Source organism: Artemia franciscana, chromosome 15 (assembly GCF_032884065.1).
Source record: "Artemia franciscana chromosome 15, ASM3288406v1, whole genome shotgun sequence".
Classification (NCBI taxonomy): domain Eukaryota; kingdom Metazoa; phylum Arthropoda; class Branchiopoda; order Anostraca; family Artemiidae; genus Artemia; species Artemia franciscana.
The window spans coordinates 20,993,561-21,012,602 of NC_088877.1; the positions used below are offsets into that span (position 1 = coordinate 20,993,561).

Sequence of the window (19,042 nt, forward strand, 5' to 3'; positions counted from 1 at the left end):
CTAATAGTCTCACCTTCACGCCCTTAGCCATCCCAGATATATTGTAGATAGGTCGTGTTAACATCCATATTTCGTTATAAAACTCCTTCAATAGGTCTTGAACTTTCAACTTAATACCTTTAATGGTTTCTAAGATGTTGTAATATGCCCTTTTGACAAACTTAGATGGATATAGTGTCTTTTGATTTAGTTCAACATCCCCAATAATATGCTCTGAAATTTCCAGCGTACCCCCTCCCCTGTTTTTCTGGGATATTGCACATAAAGCCTTCTTACAATCTGAATATGTATTGTACCTTTTGATTTAGTTTTACTCCGTCTCTAGTTTCCCTAAAAGTTGAAACTTAATACCTTATTTTGTTCCTGAGACATTGTATCTATACTGCTTTGACAACCCTTTTGATGAAAACTATTTTTCGAAGAAGAAAAAAATTACCCTCACTTTTCTAGATAGGTGTCATCTGGTACATACTGGGATATGTCCCAGTGTGTACCATTTTTTCCTATCTTTCTACATACCAGATGAAATCCATCTATAAAATCAATCTTTATTTTTTTTTCCCTTCTGAATATTTTGCCAGAAGATGGTCCCGTAACATGAAGAGATAATTTGGCTATTTTTTGGTACCACAAGCACTAAATTTTACTGAACTAAAAAAGAATAAACAAAGAAAATCTAAAAGCAAAATACGTTTGGAAGTATTTCCCAAACTTTGAGGTAAGTTTGACCAAAAACAAAAATTGTAGCATAGCAAAATAATTCGTCTGAACGGATGAACATCAAAGTAACTATACCATATGGTGTTTACGGTTTTTCGAGAATCCTAGATGGCGACCTATTCACTCCGTTGCGTATTAGTATGGCGTGTAATATGGCCTGCCAGGTGTGTTACGGTCAGCAAACACAATCTAAAGGGCAGCATCAAGACGCCTCGTGGGCCGCATGGGGCCCACGTGCCGTGGGTTTCCGGCCCATGGTCTAAAAAAGACAATATAAAAAATAAGATCTCGTTTCAATGGAATAAAGCCCTCTGTCAGTCAAATAATTCTACTCAGGGAATACTTCCACTTAGCCACCACTAAATCATTAAGCACAGCCGCTTTCTGTGAGATGGTTCCTTCGTAGGTAGCATATAGATTATGTTTTAAAGCATGCAGCCTAACCATTTGAAACACGTAAATCAATCATGTCCAAATTATGCGTATATATTAATTGAATGGTGATTGAGACCAAGTAGTATGTTCTGCCATCTGTATTCTGCCAACATGAGACGCTAGTTACGGGATTTCTAAAAGTGCAACCGATCGTAAATAAATTTAGACAGTATAATCAAACTCAACAATATTTGGCTACGACAGTATCGACGCGTATAAAAAGCTCCTTCCATTTAATCGCCCATCAATGGTCCAGTATATATTTCTCAATCACTGAATAATGGTGCTAATTTCTATTATTCATAATTCCCAAAGCAGAAAAAATGTGGTGAGCCGGCGAAGTGGTTCGCTACTCTCTCATCTCACAGATATGACTTAACTTAGTGGCCTATCCGGGATGTCTAAAAGCTGGATTTGGATTATATTTTAGCAAATACAGAAATTTCTGATGCTAACCTTTAATAAACACTGCAACAAAGAAATAGCCGGAATTTCATGAATAGTGGGAGAGGAATCCACGAAGTGGAGGTACTATTTGAAATTTGCCACAAATGTTATGATACAAAGGGGCAACCTAATAGTTTTAGCACAGATTATCAATTAGGTTTCACAATCATCTGTGGTTTTAGATTATAATATTGCGCCATGGAGCGTTAAAACTTTCTTCTTCTTGGTAAAAAAATTATTCCCTTGAATCTTTTCTCTTTTATATTCTTTTTTTGGGTCATAGAAATATCCTTCAAAATTTGATGAAGATCTTTGTTTTTCTTCTAATAACTAGTGGAATCCAATAAAATATCTAATGTCTGTTAGAAACTTTTTTTGTGAAATTCTTAGTGAGTTTTCAGAAAATTGAAGAACATGAAAAGAATTGTATTTTGTATTATAATAGGAATATAAAGTAGTGCTTGTTGTTATTATTATTAAATATTCTGCCACGAACTTGCAAATTACGTATAACTTCTTGTCAGAAAGTACTTTTTATGACTCATTAAATTAACCCTCACTATTCTTTTCATTATCTTTCCAGTTTCAGGTTATGCGCAAGTTTGGCACAGTATAAAACTTGGAATGTTTCAGAATTGTATAAAGAGTATTTAAAATTGTTTCTAGTAAACAAGTTTATTGTCAGCTGCTAAACGAACTCTCTTGTCCAGAGCATGTTTGGAGTCGGAGAGAAGGGGTATGGCCCCTCACTAGATCCGTCAATAGCTCTGCTTGCATGATACGCTATAGCTTAATCATCATGCGCATTTTTAGGATTTTCTTTTATGGAGAAAAAGCAGATGGTTACGTTTTTTTTTTCTTTGATTCTTTATATTCAGTTCTTATTTCAAAGGAAACGGGAACTTCTTGCGAGGGTGTAAAGAGGGTGGCTTTGAATAGATTAAGTTGGAGTAAGAGCGTGCGTAGCTGTGTTGGCCTCTGGCGGCTTAGCGCTGCGGTAAGTTATTATTAGTAATAGTAATAGTTCTCGTTTTAGCTGTCCTGGCATAGTTAGCTTGAGCGGTAGTTAACAGAATTTGATAATGCCCCTTTCTGCTTTTGAATATCTTTGTCTTATCCGCCTTTAGAGCTAGCACCGATATTTTGAATTTCAAGGACTTGCAATAATTTTCAGTTTTGAGGATTGGATCCCTCTTTGTTTCTCACAAGGTGCACAAAAAGAATAATTTTGTGTTCATAATGCTAAGAGAGATCCTAATGACCTCCGGAGAAAGTTGTGCAACTGGCTTAAATTTTTCTTAGTTATTGAGAGATATAGTGTTGTAACTTCTTTTTTCTAACAGTAGAGTTTTTTATCTGTCTAAAAGTAGGATTTCGTGCTATAATGGATTTTCTTTTCCAAACGAGAAGGAAATTCGCGAAAAATGATCATCTCCGTGTATTAGTGTCTTCGTCTTTTTTTTTCTTTAAATCCACCTTCTCTCCTATTAGATATGTCATACTAAAAATTAATAGTTTTCTGTTTTCTAGCAAAGATGCATGAGTGGCAAATTTAAAGAAAAACACACATTTTAGTGGCGGACCCAAAATTTTATGGGGCCTTATGCTAGAAAGTCCTTTTCTAGAATATTCATCCATTTTATTCACCAGCAAATAAATAAAATGGCATTTTTTACTGCTGAGTCTTTACGCTCTTCGACCTTTTACGACACAGTGTTCAAAATATTTCTGAAACTTTATTTTAGCGTTGTTCGAATGAAATTTATTTTTACCTTGAATATCCTTATAAATTCATTCCTTGTTTTTCTTTTTATCCCTAAAGCAATGCTATTTTTACCTTTTGCATTGTTAGAGCCAGACCAATTATTTTTTTTATCCCTGCCACACGCATGTCTACCCAAGAAAAAATCTAATGCCGCTTATGTTTATGCTTGTTTAAATGTTCTCCAGAGCAGTTGCATCTCGGCCTGACTTTGTTTAATGGTTGAGATAGGGAATGATTATACAGTTTAAATTTATATGTAGTGTTGCAACCTCTCTGTCTGAGGCAATTCGACTTCTTGTTTAATGAATCACTGCCAAAATTGTATCTGAATAAATTACCAGCAAGCCAACATGTTCAGAGTGTCTTTCTGGTGACGTTGTTGATTGATAATATTTTCTCAGGCCACCGTTGATCACCAATTATCTTTTGACGACTAAAAACGGGCTTGTGATCAACAACTGTCTTTGAAAGCGACTTACAGATGATAACGGTGTTTCTCAAGTTTCATGTAATATTTAATAGAAAAAAAAAACATTTTTTAAATGAAAGTAAGGAGTAAGATTAAAACTTAAAACGAACAGTGATTGTCCCTATTCACAAGAAAGTCCTCTATACTGGACAGTGAAATGTTAATCCGGCCGTATCCCCATCCATTGAGTTATTTTTCTCGTATTGTTTTTTTTCGGTGACTTTCGTGTTGTTTCCTTAATTCTGGCAGGTATTTCGCCTATTCAGGTTAAATCTTGTTAGGTGTACATATTCACAAGTTACTTGTTCCCTTATGGGCCATTCTGTATTAATGAAGCTGGAGATATCTGCTCGAGTGTCCCTAATTTTCAGCCAATTTTATATGTTTCATAATGTTTGGGAAATTTTAGCTCAGTGAATGGGACTAAGACTGGGAATTTAGGGCAATACTAGTAGAGGTCTCTCAAAATTTAAAGGAGGCCGTGTAACAAAAGTTGAAAATCCGAGGCGTTATTGCTCGGCTAATCGTTTTCCAATGGCCCTGATTTTTCCTAAAACTGATTCAACTTTTGTGCAAACCAAGGGAAAAAACATGGTTACAAAGTTTGTCCGATTCCCAGACTCCTAAAGAAATCTATTCGGAAGCAGAAATTTTATGAACATATAATCCATTTAAATTACAGAATTCTGAGTAAACATTTGCTACTAGGTCCTTTATGAATCTGTTGTTGATTGATGGTAGCGGTAAAAATTGATTTGGACGCTTTCTAGCGCTATAATGAGAGAAAACTTGAGATGGCTAGGGCACATTCTGCAGATGAAGGAGGACAGATTCCCAAAGATTGTCCTTTTTGGCCAACTACCTAGGGCTAAACGGAAAGCAGGTCGCCCGCGGTTGGTGTGGGAGGGTGACGTAAAGAAAGATTTAAGGGGTTGGAACTCTCTGGGAGGTTGTAAAGAGGGAGGTTTTGAATAGATTGGGATGGAGGAGGAACATGTGCAGCTGTGTCGGCCCAAGGCGGCTTGGTGATGTGGTGAGTTATTAGTAGTAGTAGTAGTATAATATTAAAATGCGAACTCCTGTTTCAAACCACCCAAGCCAGTAAACAGTATTGTATTGCACTGTCGTGGTAAAAGTCAAACGGAGTAACTTCTCTTGAGCCAGGTAAGGATACCAGTAGTCATGATGAGGTGATTACTTAGTTGAATTCTCTTATGACTAAAAAGCCATTAGAACGGTCATAGTATTCAAGAGGGAATATTGTACCATTAGTTTTAACATTTACTAACTTTTTTTGCTTTTTTGTTTGGATTTAACAGGATACAGTAAAAACTAGGAGGGAATGGGGGGAGGGGAGGCCAGGAGTGTCTTTTTGGGGGGGGGATACCGCTCAATAATGTGGAGAAAAAATATTATCTATGCCATGTCCATTGATCATCCGGATATGGACCCCTCTTGCACCCCACCCCCAATAAAAATGCTGGAGATTCGCCCCTGGGGGAGGCTGAGACTGCTTAAACAAAGTCGAAAGCTGCTGTTTTTTCTTCCATAACTACAGGTTTTGTCCACAGAAAAGTTTAAGGGGCCAAATACCAATTGATCAAACCGATAAACATGGCCAATATTATCCTCGTATGCACGAGAAAGACTATAGTACGTATAACCATTTAATTAACAAAACATGTTAAGACAGCATGGTGGAGGCATTTTTGCTCCTAAGATCGTTTTTTCAAAGGGGTCAAAATAGGAAATTATGACTCATACTAGAGGAAACCTTTGTTTTTGTTGATGTTAATTAAAAATAATCAAAGAGTATGAGTTGAGATATTTGGCTAAGAATTACAGTCAAATCGGCTCTTTTACGGATTCATTTTTTTTTACAAGTCAGCCTACAGAAGAGCCATACAACGAGTCAGATGCTTAATACTTAATCAATATTAATAGATAAGTACATCTTTAAAATTGCGACTTCTAATACGTTTCAAACAGTTCGTGATAACGAACTGTAAGTAAGGATACCAATAGATATATCAAAAGAATTGAATTTTTATGCTGATTCCAAATATATAAGCTTCATTAGGTTTAATCTTACCCGTCAAAGATTACGAACCTGAGAAAATTTGCCTGATTTTTGAAAAAAGGGAGAAACACTCCCTAAAAGTAATAGAATCTTAATTAAAATAACACCATCATATTCAACGTGTCAGAGAACCCCTACAGTATAGGTTTCAAGCTCCTATCTGCAAAAATGTGGAATTTTTTATTTTTTCCCATAAAAAAGATCACGGATGCGTGTTTTTTTTTCAGGGGTGATCATATCGACCCAGTGGTTCTAGAACATCGGGAGAGTGCTTATTCAAACGTAAATTAAAAATTCTAGTGCCCTTTTTAAGTGGCAAAAAATTTGAGGGCAACTAGGCCCCCTCCCACGCCCCTTTTTCTCAAAATCGTCTGATCAAAATTTTAAGATTTTTTTTTAAGCCATTTTGTTCAGCATAGTTGAAAGGCCAAATAAATATACTTTTGGAGATTTCATGACCCACACAGCCCCTGGGGAATTATCTTTATGTTACAAAATGTGTCCATTGTTTACGTGTAGTAATTGCTATTTGGAAGTATGCATACATATTTCGGGTGAGGGGGGCGAATTTTCTACAGGTGGGGTTTTCCACGGGGACAATTTGTCATGGGGACAGGGGGTAAATTTTTCGGGGGAAATTTTACACTGATGAAATTTGCTAGAATCCCTATACGAGATTCTTCTTATGTTATGCTTTCTCTTTGTCAATTCAATTTTAGGCGTAGAGATGTTGAGAGGAAGTGCCCGGGGTAAATTCTCACCAGGATTGAATTATCTAGAGAATTGTTTTTCAAACTTATTTAGACACCGTACCTCTTTCGCCCACCAAACATTTTAGGTACCCCTTCTCAGTTACCGGTACCAAGTTAACTGTACCTAAGATATAAATAGAATCGCCAGTCCTAGAGGTAAAGGTTGTTTCATTTTTTTTGTTGGCTGACCGTCTAAAGTTTTTCGCGTATCCCCAAGGGGTACACATACCACAATTTCAGAACCACTCGGTATAGAGAATAAATCGGTCATGAGGACGGATTTTCCATGGAGGTGTAGCCAGATTTCTTGGCATTATCTAAAAAACGATAAGAAATAAAATAAAAAAACAAGTTTTTTCAACTAAAAGTAAGGAGTAACATTAAAACTTAAAACGAACAGAAATTATTGCGTAAATGAGGGGTGTTGCTCTTCCTCGACACCTCGCTCTTTACGCTAAAGTGAATTTTGTCCCGATTTTTTAAGAATGACTCCTGAAACACTATGTTCTTTTAATTAGAACAATAAGAAGCTGTTTTTTTTTTTAGAAGTAATAAAAATCTTTAGCGTAAAGAAAGAGGTGTTGAGGAGGAGCAACCTCCCTCGTATACGCAGTAATTTCTGTTCGTTTTAAGTTTTAATGTTGCTCCTTACTTTCAGCTGAAAAAATAGTTTTTGATTGAATTCTTTTAGAAGGAAATCTGAGATGGTCAACCATAGTCAAGATGGTGCCCACCCTAAAAATCAGTTTGAACTCTAGCATGGAATAAAGTTTGTTCATCTTCGGAAAAAATAAGAATATCCCGATCTTAACTTTGAAACTTCTAACACAATTAGCAAAAAGACTTGTCTTACATTTGACAAAATATTGAATCGAACAAGTGAAAAAAAATGTAAGGTAGAACATTGAAAAAATACGGTTTTTATGAGATATAATCTTTTTTCCAACGATTGGTTCGGTTAACCTTTCCAAGTACTAGGCAGCATCTTTGTATTAATTTTAATTGAAACATAACTCGAAAGAAAAAGATACACAAACAAAACAAAGTATAGCTGTCACATTTGCATTAAAAACAGACACTGCATCAAACACTTTTCCACTTCTAAAAACTGGTACAACTGCTTCATTGGTAATTAAAAGGTTAACTGTATCAGACTAGCAGCGGTAATTTATTTAGAATGTGATGGGTGGGTCGGTGGATTGCAATAATTATGTAGTTATTTCAAAGGACAGAAGTAGTGAAACGCCGAGCACTGCGAAAAAAAAAATCTGAGTCACAGATAAATTGATATTGTTTACTCAGAATTAAATCAGAATTATTTTTTTGTATTTAATCAACCTGATTAATTTATAAATAGATTAATAAATCTGATCAATCAAAGATTAATCTTAGACATATCCATAGATCCGTAAGAACCTTTCTGTCATTGAGATGATTGAATCCAATCTTAAAGCCAAATGACACTGTCCTAATTGTCAACTGAAGCTCCTTCTATACAATTCACAAAAATAAATGAAAATTAGCTTGCTTTTATAATTACTTTATAAAATGTAATGTACCATCACTTGTATTTTTTCGTACCTTAGTTATTTGTTTTTTCGATTATCCACATTTTAGTTAGGACGGTTTTTGATAGTAATGGGTTAAATTAATTTCAAGGCAGCATTCTTTACCCAAGATAAAGTATGAAAATTGTCGATTAAAGCTAAGTAATTTACTTTTATAGGATAGATATTCAATTGAAAAATAATCGGTCATCCATTATTCACAGAGTATATTTTGCACTTGGCCTAAAACGAGATTTAATTTATTTGTTATCATACTTAGTGATGGTAATAGCAAATCTCAAATTCAATAAAATCACGAAGACCCATGAGGAACGGCTTCTCTTCATGATTAAGAATGACCTTCTCTGTTTTTGGACCTTTTCTGAGATTGTGATTACGATTACGCTGAACTTCAAGAAGAAGGTAATGCTGAAAATATTCTAATATTTTGACGAAAAGATGTAAAGTTATGCAAAAGAAAAAGCTTACATTTCGCAAAAACTCTGCAGAGAGTAATGTTACAAAAAAGACGAAATAATCCATGATCTTTTTGGTGATAGGTTTTACTGGAAACTCCGACTTTTCGTTTTAATGCTATTGTCTTCTCAAAAACGTTGGCTAAAATGAGAGTTAGCGCAAATAGATGTGTTTCTATTTCAATTATGTCACGCTATTGTCATTTTACTTAGCCTTCTGCTAGTTCATATATCTGTTGATACTTGACGCATTTTCTTTACACCTGTCCTTGAATAGAGGGGCGTTCCTGTCTAATAGGACCACTTCTTTCGTTTGTCTAATAGTAAGTTTTAAGAACCACCAGATGAACTACCTAAGATTTTTAAAACGCAAAAAAAGAAATAAGGTAAGCAACTTCTCGCATTTCTTTTGCTATCACTGTGTTTATGCTTTTTTTCAAATATCTATAATATATATTGAAAATCTTATTTTTTTTATTTCGTCAATAGTTTTACCATTACTAGTACTACTAATACAAATGACCCATACAAATAACCTCCTCCAGTCCAACGTATTCAAGCTTAACTCTTTACCCCTTCCGCGAAGTCCCAATTTCCTTTAAATCCTGTGTTATGACACCTCTCCACCCCATATTCTCTCATTGTCAGTTCTCATAAGTTCAAAGGAAAATCTTTAGATTGAAATTATAAGAAACTAGAAAGATTGCGGAAATGGTTGTGTACATCTATGTAAAGACTAGAATACTACTAATGACATGGTTACTAAGATCAGGTCAAGATTAGCCAATTTTATCACTTCGGAATTATTTATTTAGTGTATTTAATTTATCACTCGGCAAGTTTAGCATTGCCTGGGTGTAATGTGTAATGTCATTTTGATAATTTAAATGTCATTTCAATATTTAATCTATAACAGGACTGCTAATAAATAATAAAAAAATAAGGTAATAAAATTGAGCATATACTCAGAATGCAGTAAACGCTGCTTTACAAATAAAATTACCAATCTTATTATCATAAGACTGCTTAGACAATTTTACTTTCGGCGATTGTATCAAAGACACGGCTTGTAAGGACAATGGCGTTACCCTGTTAGTAAAATTATTTTTGCAAGCAATGATATTGCTCGAGATGTTGTTATTCTTTTGTTTAAAAAAAGAAGGGTGAAGATGTTTGTGTGTAAGTTAGCTAACATTTTCTACATACAGAGGGGAGTTAATTTTGCTTCAGTGGAATATTGATAAGTCGAGATTTGCATCTTTCAGATAACTGTCAAAATCGTTTTTACGGAAAATCCTACGTCCAGTTGATATACGAGCAGCGGGAATTCAAGTACACATTGAGGACCCTACCTGGAAATATTATCAACTGAGTTAGTCACATAAAAAAACATAAGTTTCAGGACCAGAAAATAAAAGAAGATCACGGGATATACTTTTGTGAATTCCTGTTTATAAATGGAATTGTTAGAAAAATTCTTTTTTTTTAGAAACACGTCTATCAGATACAATTGAAAAATGCAAATAATATGACCAAATTTTCCAATTCCCTCAGTTTACGATAAAACAAGTTTAGAATCATTCCCGGAAAAACACGAAAAAACAACTTAAATAGATGGCATTGCTTTACAAAACTGCCTCAGTCCTAAATCTAGCTACTTGACAGGTACATTTTATTTGCTTTCCCAAAAATGCGAAGACTAACTTTTCTTGTAACGAGTTAAGGATTTTTCAATTGTAAGCCTGTGACTCAGATTCTTAACCCCTATTTGATTCAAATCCTCACTGGTTAAATGAACAAGTTTATCACCGCTCACATTATAACTTGAGAAGCTTGCTTTATACTCCGATAAGGAAAGAGAGTCAATCCAATCGCAAACATCTTGTACACTCCATTGTTGAATTCTTTTCTTCATGTAATATCCCCTATTAAAATTCACTTGTAAAGCACTACCATAATATTGATCTGTCCTTGAGCTAGCATAAGAAGGTTCAACTGAGAAGCGGTGTCGATTTAGACCTATGTCAGATTTATCAAATTTTTGGTCACATAGCGTAACTTCAGGGCTAAACGATACTTTTTTGGGAACTAATCCAACAACTCTAGCACTTGGTCGAAACAATTCTTCACTTAATCGTCTTTCCATTTTGGGTTTGGGCCGTCCTCGCAAAAAATTATCGTTTAACTGTTTCAAAGTTGGAGGTGGCGGAAGAGGAGGTGCTGCATTCGACTTTCCAGATGTGATGTCACAGAATTCAGGTGGAGGTGGAGGTAAAAAATCATCACTGTGAGTAGTGTCCTCATCATAATCAGGTAAAGGAGGTAAAGGAGAACTGGTGCCTTTCAGAACAACTTTGGTTTGGACCTCTTGGATTGAATTGACATGATATCGAATCATCTCAAGACTTTTCTCAATTTGGGAATCAATATCTTTCTCTGATAATTTTTTAATAGGACTTACTTCGTCAGAGTCAAACTTCACAGGAACTTCGATAGTGCCAATGTGGTCAGACGGTAGAGAACTATTACTCATAGTAGAAGCGGAACTTGAACTGTCTTCGCATCTTGAACTTTTATCAAAACACTGACTAATGATTGTTGGCTCACTAGACTCTGACTCAGTTTCTTCAAGACATTTTACATCAAGAGAATTGGTAACCTTTTCTGAAGTTGGTTTAACTGGTATAAAGGACACATAAATGTTTTCATTCCGCTCAGACATGTCTTCTTCTTTTAACCTGTGATCAAATAACTTCCAGCCTTCGGAAACGGGCTTTAGTGGTTCTTCAATTACTCTTGGAGGGCTTGTTAAATCTGTTTGCCGTGGCAACTCACCACGTGGGGTCTTTAGAACCTTCTGTTTAATTTTAATTTCAAAGTGATTACATCCATCAGAATCATAATCAGGTTCTGGAATAAATGGTGGCTCCCTCTCTGGTTTTACTGGCAGATCATAAACACTAGTCCGTTTCCCATTATTCATCTGATCTTCAGTATAAGAAGCACTCATGGCATCATTCTTTATTTGAACATTTGGCTTAGGTGTGCGCAGCGGGAGACTCCGACTACGTGCTGCAAGGGAACCAGCTTTCTTCAATGTTGCTAATCTTTCAGGAGAAGCATATACTTTACTTTCGTCTGGTCGAAAGCTAGAGAACTCTGTCTTGTCCAATTTGGGACTTAAAACAGTAAGTGAAGCATATTCATTACTTCCTTTTGATACATCAACCATGACTACTTGAGATTGTGGTACAGGGGGTGGTGGGTTTGTTGGAGGAGGAGGACCAACAGGACTAGGCATTCTTCTTTGTAATGTCCCACCCACAGGGCGACACGGCTTCACTGTCCTATACTCACTAATACCTAAGAGATTGTCTTCACATTTGCTATCATTTGATGATTTAAATGAAGCAGGTGATGGCTCATCACTCAGATCATTTACAGGTGTAAGAACATCTTCATCGCTCCCTTCACTGGTCGTCCCTTCAGTGTGACTTTGTTCCAAATCTTTCCATGCATAATTGTACTGTTTATCCACTTGCAGTCTTTGATGTACGCTGAATGCCCATGAATGTCGGTTTTTTTTTATATTCATCGAATGTACATTTGTCACACTTTCATGGCTTTGGCTCCTACGCCAGTCAGGAGGAAGGCTCGTCGGACCGTTTGGAATAATAGAGGGCGAAGTTGAGCCTATGCCACTACTTAAGGCAGGAGTCAAAGTCGCCTGCGATCCCTCAAACTCTGTTTCCCATGCCAAGTCAGGGGTGCTGTAGAACATTCGATGTAACTGAGTGTCCTCACTATTTTCCACCGGCTTCTGTTTCTGAAAAACAAAAAAAAAATTCAAATCAAATCAAACAGTCAAATCAAAAAGTGATACGAGTTCTGGCTCATATCAGACCTTTTTACATGGAGAAATGACCTACTTTTTTTGTTGTTGTTATTTGTAAAATAGGGTGTGCACAAATGAAAAGTGTCCAGAGAAGAATGAAACCAGCTAAAAGATTCAAAGTATGATGCATGGGATTAAAAAAAATCCCTAGCAAAAAACTTACAGCTGAGATAGTACTGATTAGACCTTTTTACCTTGTCAACAATCATCATCTAATCCGCGGAATTTTTGTCCAAACTGATTGGGAATTTTTGTCCCAAAATTCATTTAATTTTGGGGGATACTCGCTAGCTTTACAGGGTTTTATGGAACAATGAGCACATTATTTTAAGTGTTCAAATGAAATATCAACCAAACAAAAAATTTAAGCAATTTGAAGTCAACAGTATTTAAATTGAGATAACAATGGGCTATAAACAACACCATCTATCAAAAATCGAAAAATTTCAAATGAGGGAGCCCCGATTCCTGAAGTGAAGACCCTCAACATACCAGGACTTACACAAACTAACATAAAACAAGACGATGAATGAGGCGGGTGGGTTCATTCCAACAAGGGACTATTTACTTTAGTCAGCATTTGTTAATGCACTAAAAAACAAATAAAACAACATTATTAGGATGTCCCTGACCTTCCAAGCATGGATGTAAGGGGGTGGGGCATGGGCTGATACTTATATATACCCTCCTAAACCTAAAATGTGTCCAGAAGATTGCAAGCTTTTGGAAATGTGTAGTTTTTTTTTTTTATAAAACTACCTATGACACCCGCTGAGATGGTAATTTCAATCTGTTCATACCTGCGATAGCCTATGGTGATTTCTTTGCGTCTCTAACAACAAAAATGCAAAAAAAAGGAAAACATTCTTTTTAGGTTTAAGGCGGCAGCGCATGCAAGAACGAGAACAACGTTTCAATTCTACAATCAACACAAATTACTAAACAAAACAAAACAAAACAATTTCGACAAAACACTAACTTGATTCAGTATATCTACAACACAGAGAATTTGTTCCAGAACTCAACTACCATTAATGATCGTCATTTATTTGCTATTGTCTTCAGTATAAAACGGTAGCCCAAGAGACTAAAATTGTAGTCTGTTGTCTTGAAAAGAAAATAGTTATCATCAATTGTAATTGAGTTTTGGAGCAAGCAGAGATTTCATTGTCTAATAAAAAAAAAAATACCGTGTTTTTTTACATTACTTATTCGACGAATTAGTATCTTAGCAAGTATGTTTGTGAAGACTATAATTTAATAGCGTAAGAAGACCTTATGGTGAAACTTAGCAACAGCAAAAAAGATTTTATCTTTTTCCTAAGGCCTAATGTGGTGTTAAATCTATAAGTCCTTTTCTAGATAATTTTCCGTTTTCCTTTATTAAATTCTAAGACAGTTTCGTGTTTTTCCTCTTCTTCTCGAAACATCATCTTTCGTTTCAATTATAATAAGGAATTTATAAAAAGTTCTGTAGACAACTGCAACCGACTAGCATACAGAAAAGAAAAATGTAGAAATACAGAAGTATTAGTAAATTCAAAACGAATGAGAAAGTCATGTTTTGTTTCGTTTTAAAAGGAATCCAAAATGACTATAATATTTTGTCGTTGCCACGTGTAAAGGTTGTATTTTACATTTCATGCTCCTGAAATATTTCAGCAAAAACTGTTTTCTAAGTTTCTCGGAAAGCGGGGATCGTTAGAGCAGTTCCCATCATCAAAGTAGGATTCTCAGCCTTCTAGAATAATGAGTTTTTCCCTTCTACGTACCCTATAGAGACTGTAGTCCTATCTAGAAACATGTGCTAATTGCGCCTCCCATCACAATCGATACGCTTTCTACGTACCCTATAGAGACTGTAGTCCTATCTAGAAACATGTGCTAATTGCGCCTCCCATCACAATCGATACGCTTTCTACGTACCCTATAGAGACTGTAGTCCTATCTAGAAACATGTGCTAATTGCGCCTCCCATCACAATCCATACGCTTTAATGCTAAATAGCTAGTCATTGGGTTCAGAAACGTTTTTAATAATTTTTTTAGGGCTAAGAAAACTGGATGAAATATTTATTTTTTCTGTTGCCTCTTCTTTGTATACCTTAAAAAGAAAAATTATAGTTTTGTTCCTGCAGCACTTGCTCTCTCTATCTCTGTCTTTTTTCCTTTTCAGTATGCTTAATCCATCTATCTATCACGTCTTTCACATTGGCACTGTTTCGCGTCGCAAATTATAACCAAGGAGCTATCCTGAGAAATTCAATTGACGATTTTCTTACATAAATGTACAAAATGATAAAAAAAAACAACAACAAAAAACAAAACAGCTTAGTTTCGAAGTCCGAATACTATTTTTTCTTGTTTTTTTTTTCAGATGAATCAGAATTAATTGTTGTCTCGGTTTTGTGGCGGGTAAATACTGGGATCCAAATCTGCATTTCAGCACGGTTCGAGCTGCTTTTTTGCAGAACTATACCAGACCAATTTGTTCTCTAGGTTCCAGGCTCCCTAATTAGACCCGAATCGGATTCCCGGTAATAGACTGTTTTTTTAGAATCTTAAAAGTTTCTGGACTGCTTGGGCCCAAGCCCAGCAAATACAAAGCTAATACTACCTTTGAAAATACTCTGTTACATACTGAACACTAAGGACCGCCCAGTCCTTTCCGCAATGATGGAAAATAGGCAACATTTTACCTGATCTGAAATCTCAAACTGTCCTTGAATTTACCTATAGCAGTTATGGCAAACTCTAACTAGTCCTGAGCTCCAACCTGCATAAAGAACCCTCTGACACGGCCTTTCAAGCGAGATACATCCGTGACTGTTTTTTCGGTGTGAACAGTCTTGAAATATATTGTCGTCACTTTAGTTTGAATTCTGACCCAATGAACCAGAAAGAAATGAGTAGCTAAAATGAACGCGTAAAACCAATGTCTTCACCTTTCATGACTGGCATACTAATATTTTATTCGTTTCGAAGCAACAGATTCTAATTAGCCACCTTATGGCAAAGAAGCTGAGCGGTAACCACTACTTCTATTTCTAATGTTGTTCAAAGTAGTGTTTCACAGAATATTTACATGAAGCTATCCTGTGTAAGTACGTGCTTGTGATTCTTATTATTTTATTCTGAATATTTCATGTATACACATGACATTTCAAATCAAGGTCATCGTGGACTTACACTACCACCACGGGCATAATATGAACCGCATTTGAACTACTCATTTACCTCTATCTGCAAAACTTGGCAACTAACAAGATGCAATTTTTGGCTAACATTCGGAAGAGCTTGCACTGTAAAGTTATGCCACGGATCCTGTCTGTAGCTGAGTTTTCTTTCCTATAGGCATCATTACGATTTAAATGATTACAAGATAGATGATTAGAGTCCAGCAACTACTCTCTTTCGGGTTCAACTTTCTCCTTCTAAGACATTCAAATCAGACATACCTGACATTTCGTGAGCCGAGCAAATCGAAAGCAATCAAGTGAAAACAAGACGAAGAGATATCAATACGTCCGAGCTATTTTTTTTTAATGTTTTTATTTCCTAACTTGTAATACATAGGAAAACCCATGACTTTTAGCATTGGGGCTGGACTAATTAGGATGACTGCAGAGTCATCTAGCTTAACTTACATCTAGCCTTTTAGTGCCAGCTAGATCTGACTAATGGCTGAATGCTAAAATATTTATTGCTGTTTCTACCGACGGCCATTGTTGTGTTTTGTTTTTTTTTACATGTTTTTATGATAGATTCGATTGAAAACCAATTTTTTTTTTTACTTTTAGAATTCCTTAAATTTTAATTACGGAGATATATGCATTGAGGGGTCATTAGCTAACAAAGGTATTATGACAAAGGTACTTTCCTTAGTTTCATTAAATTCTTTAAGATTTATTAAAATGGTAATCAAAACCAACAAGCTTGAGTCTTTAATTTTTCGGGAACCGTTTGGGTGTTTTGGGAGTCTTTCAAACTATATTTTCGCAAACTTTTGTGATACACTCATTCAAAAAAATTAGGTACCTTCATTCTTTTCATAGCTGACACGCTTGCATAAACTTTGGGCGTTTTCGGAACTTGAACTGGTGGCACTGGTGCTGGACCAAGTTGAAATAACTCTTCACTTGTTGAAATCCGAGATGAAGTTGGTCGGGGTCGAATGGAAGCAGTTTTCGACGCTGAAGATTCATAGATAGGCTCCTTTTTTGGACTACTCTGAGAGTTCATCGCCGCAAGACTACCAATTAGTGATTTTGCTTTTGCTCGACCCACGCTTAAAGTTGTTTTGGGATCTCTTCTAGGTGGCTGAGGTGGTCTTCCTGCAAGGAAAATATACTTGAAACAGGGGCTTCGCAAACGACAAATACCAGAACAAAAACAATGCAAACTTTCCGCATATTAGATGGGGTTCTTTACATTTTGCATTTGTCCTTTTATCAACCGAAGTCTTATGGCTGTGGTTTTCAAGCTGTCAATTTTCATAAACATGGTACTAGCATTTTCATTAAAAGATAAATTCTAAATCTTCATGTTTTATGTATATTAAAATCTAGCAGATCTCGCATCTTTGATAGCTAAATGTATTTTTTGCTTTATACAGATTTTTAAGGGTGAGAAGGTTCAAAAGGAAAACAGTTTTTCCAAAAGAGAAGGGGGGGGGAAGGGCGCTCAATCAGTAAGAGGACATTACTCTCCACATCTTTGTGCAGGTATGCTTTCTTCTCATAATATAATGAGACTTCGATTATATTTAAATTATTTTTATTTTGAAATATACTGCTTTTCTATCTGAGCTCTATTTCTCATGAAGTTTTTGAATAATAAATTTGATATTTGGTTACATAGCAGTGTGAGGAATTGGTCTTCTCGGTTTGTTTTTTAAAATATTTGAGAGATTTACACTAGTTCGGTTTCAATACCCCCTCCCATCCAAAAAAAAGAATCATTCCAACTTGGCTAGTTTTGGTTAAAACACTCTCTAGGTGGACTGTTTTCCTTAGATCCTTCGTAGAAGATGAAAGACTTGTCATCCATGACTAATTGGAATATAGCCGATCCCTCTCACTGAGACTATCTATCTTGGCTTTACTCCAATTAGCCATGGCTCTCAAGTTTTTCATCACTTCCACCAATTTGGTTTTAATTCAAAATTTCAACGGACTCGGTGCAGACTTTTAATTAAAATCAACTTGGTATAGTATATAAGATGAAATAATAATATCAAAATTGCCTCTAACTAACAATAGACAATATAGTTTACCTTGAAGTTTCCTCGGTAAGGTCACACATTGCCTGGATGGGCCTTTGTCAGCAGGTGTGGGTGGCAGGGAGCTGCAGTTCATCACCTCTGGCTGCAATAAAGGACTGCACACAGTCATAGTAACAAGATCTCCCGAGCCTTGAATAGCAGATACGACGGCTTCATGGCTAGCACGAGAGAAATCTTCATTATTTATCTGAAAATATATGAAAGGTGATGATCATGCCAATAATTATTATTAAACAATTTTTTCGGTTTTGAATATCTTGCGTCAAAGAAACAAACACAAAAAGAAGATTTTTGACTTTTAAGAAAAGAAGAAAGTTTGGCTAGTGAAAATCAATGAAATAAAAAAAAAATGAATATAGCAAAAACAAATTATAAAAGGCTTTAAAGCAGGCAATAACATATTTTTTTTTACATGCAAGGTTCGTTAGCATAAAGAATGAATCGCTGAGAAGAATATGTGAAGATTTACTTTCATTTCTCAAAGCATTTATCAAAGCCTAGAAGAGTAAATAAAAAAATCTAAAGAATTTTTTTTTATCTCTAATAAAATGAAATATAAATTCAAAATGTATCGAACTCAAAATCTTAGGCTCAGAGCTCTTGGCCGCAGTCTCCACACTTCTCTTAAAATTTCAAATTTGTCTGGGTAGCCTGTAGAAAAACTTTTTTTCCACGTGAAGACAAACATACTCTTTGTTTTGTTTGTTTTTTTTGTTGTTTTTTTTTTTTTTTGGGGGGGGGGTTCTAATAATGTTTTATTTTATCAAACTGCTTATGTTCTACCTCCTTAATAAAAAAAACGAGTTTAAGCTTTTATGTTTCAGTTTATTTTTTTTTACTATCTTCAGGGTTTTCACTTGTTAGTAGATCGGTGATCTCCCAAATGTAAATGGTTCGTTAGAAACATTAAAGGTGACATTCAGTATTTTATAAGACCTGAGAAATACAGTCTGAGGACAAGAAGAAGCGACATTTGCTGCAAATCAGAGAAGCTTATCCTTCCTTCAGAGAAATATGACCCGAGTAGTATGAAGATAGAGAAAACGAGCCGAAAGTTTTCAAAGCTTTTGTATTTATTAACTAATAGGATTTACTGATGGAGGAGGAAGCATACCTCGCCTCCGAGGACAAGATGAAGCCCAATTTGCTTCAAACCAGAGAAGCAAAGCCTTC

General features: G+C 35.6%; 1 protein-coding gene across 2 annotated transcripts in view; it reads right to left on the bottom strand.

Moving 5' to 3' along the window:
• Window positions 1–7,651: 7,651 nt before the first annotated feature.
• LOC136036165 (SH3 and multiple ankyrin repeat domains protein 2-like) overlaps window positions 7,652–19,042 on the bottom strand; it is a 148,998-nt gene continuing 137,607 nt past the window's right edge. The window contains exons 12-15 of one of the 2 annotated variants that reach the window (XR_010619651.1): window positions 17,861–18,056; window positions 16,624–16,919; window positions 8,705–12,517; window positions 7,652–8,249 (exon numbers count right to left, since the gene is read on the bottom strand). Coding sequence is in view for 1 of the 2 variants with exons in the window: in XM_065718229.1 (XP_065574301.1) it covers window positions 10,391–12,517; window positions 16,624–16,919; window positions 17,861–18,056 (2,619 nt within the window). In the remaining variant the exon portion in view is untranslated. Of the gene's footprint in view, window positions 12,518–16,623; window positions 16,920–17,860; window positions 18,057–19,042 lie in introns of both variants that reach the window. The other variant, XM_065718229.1, reaches the window with a different exon arrangement.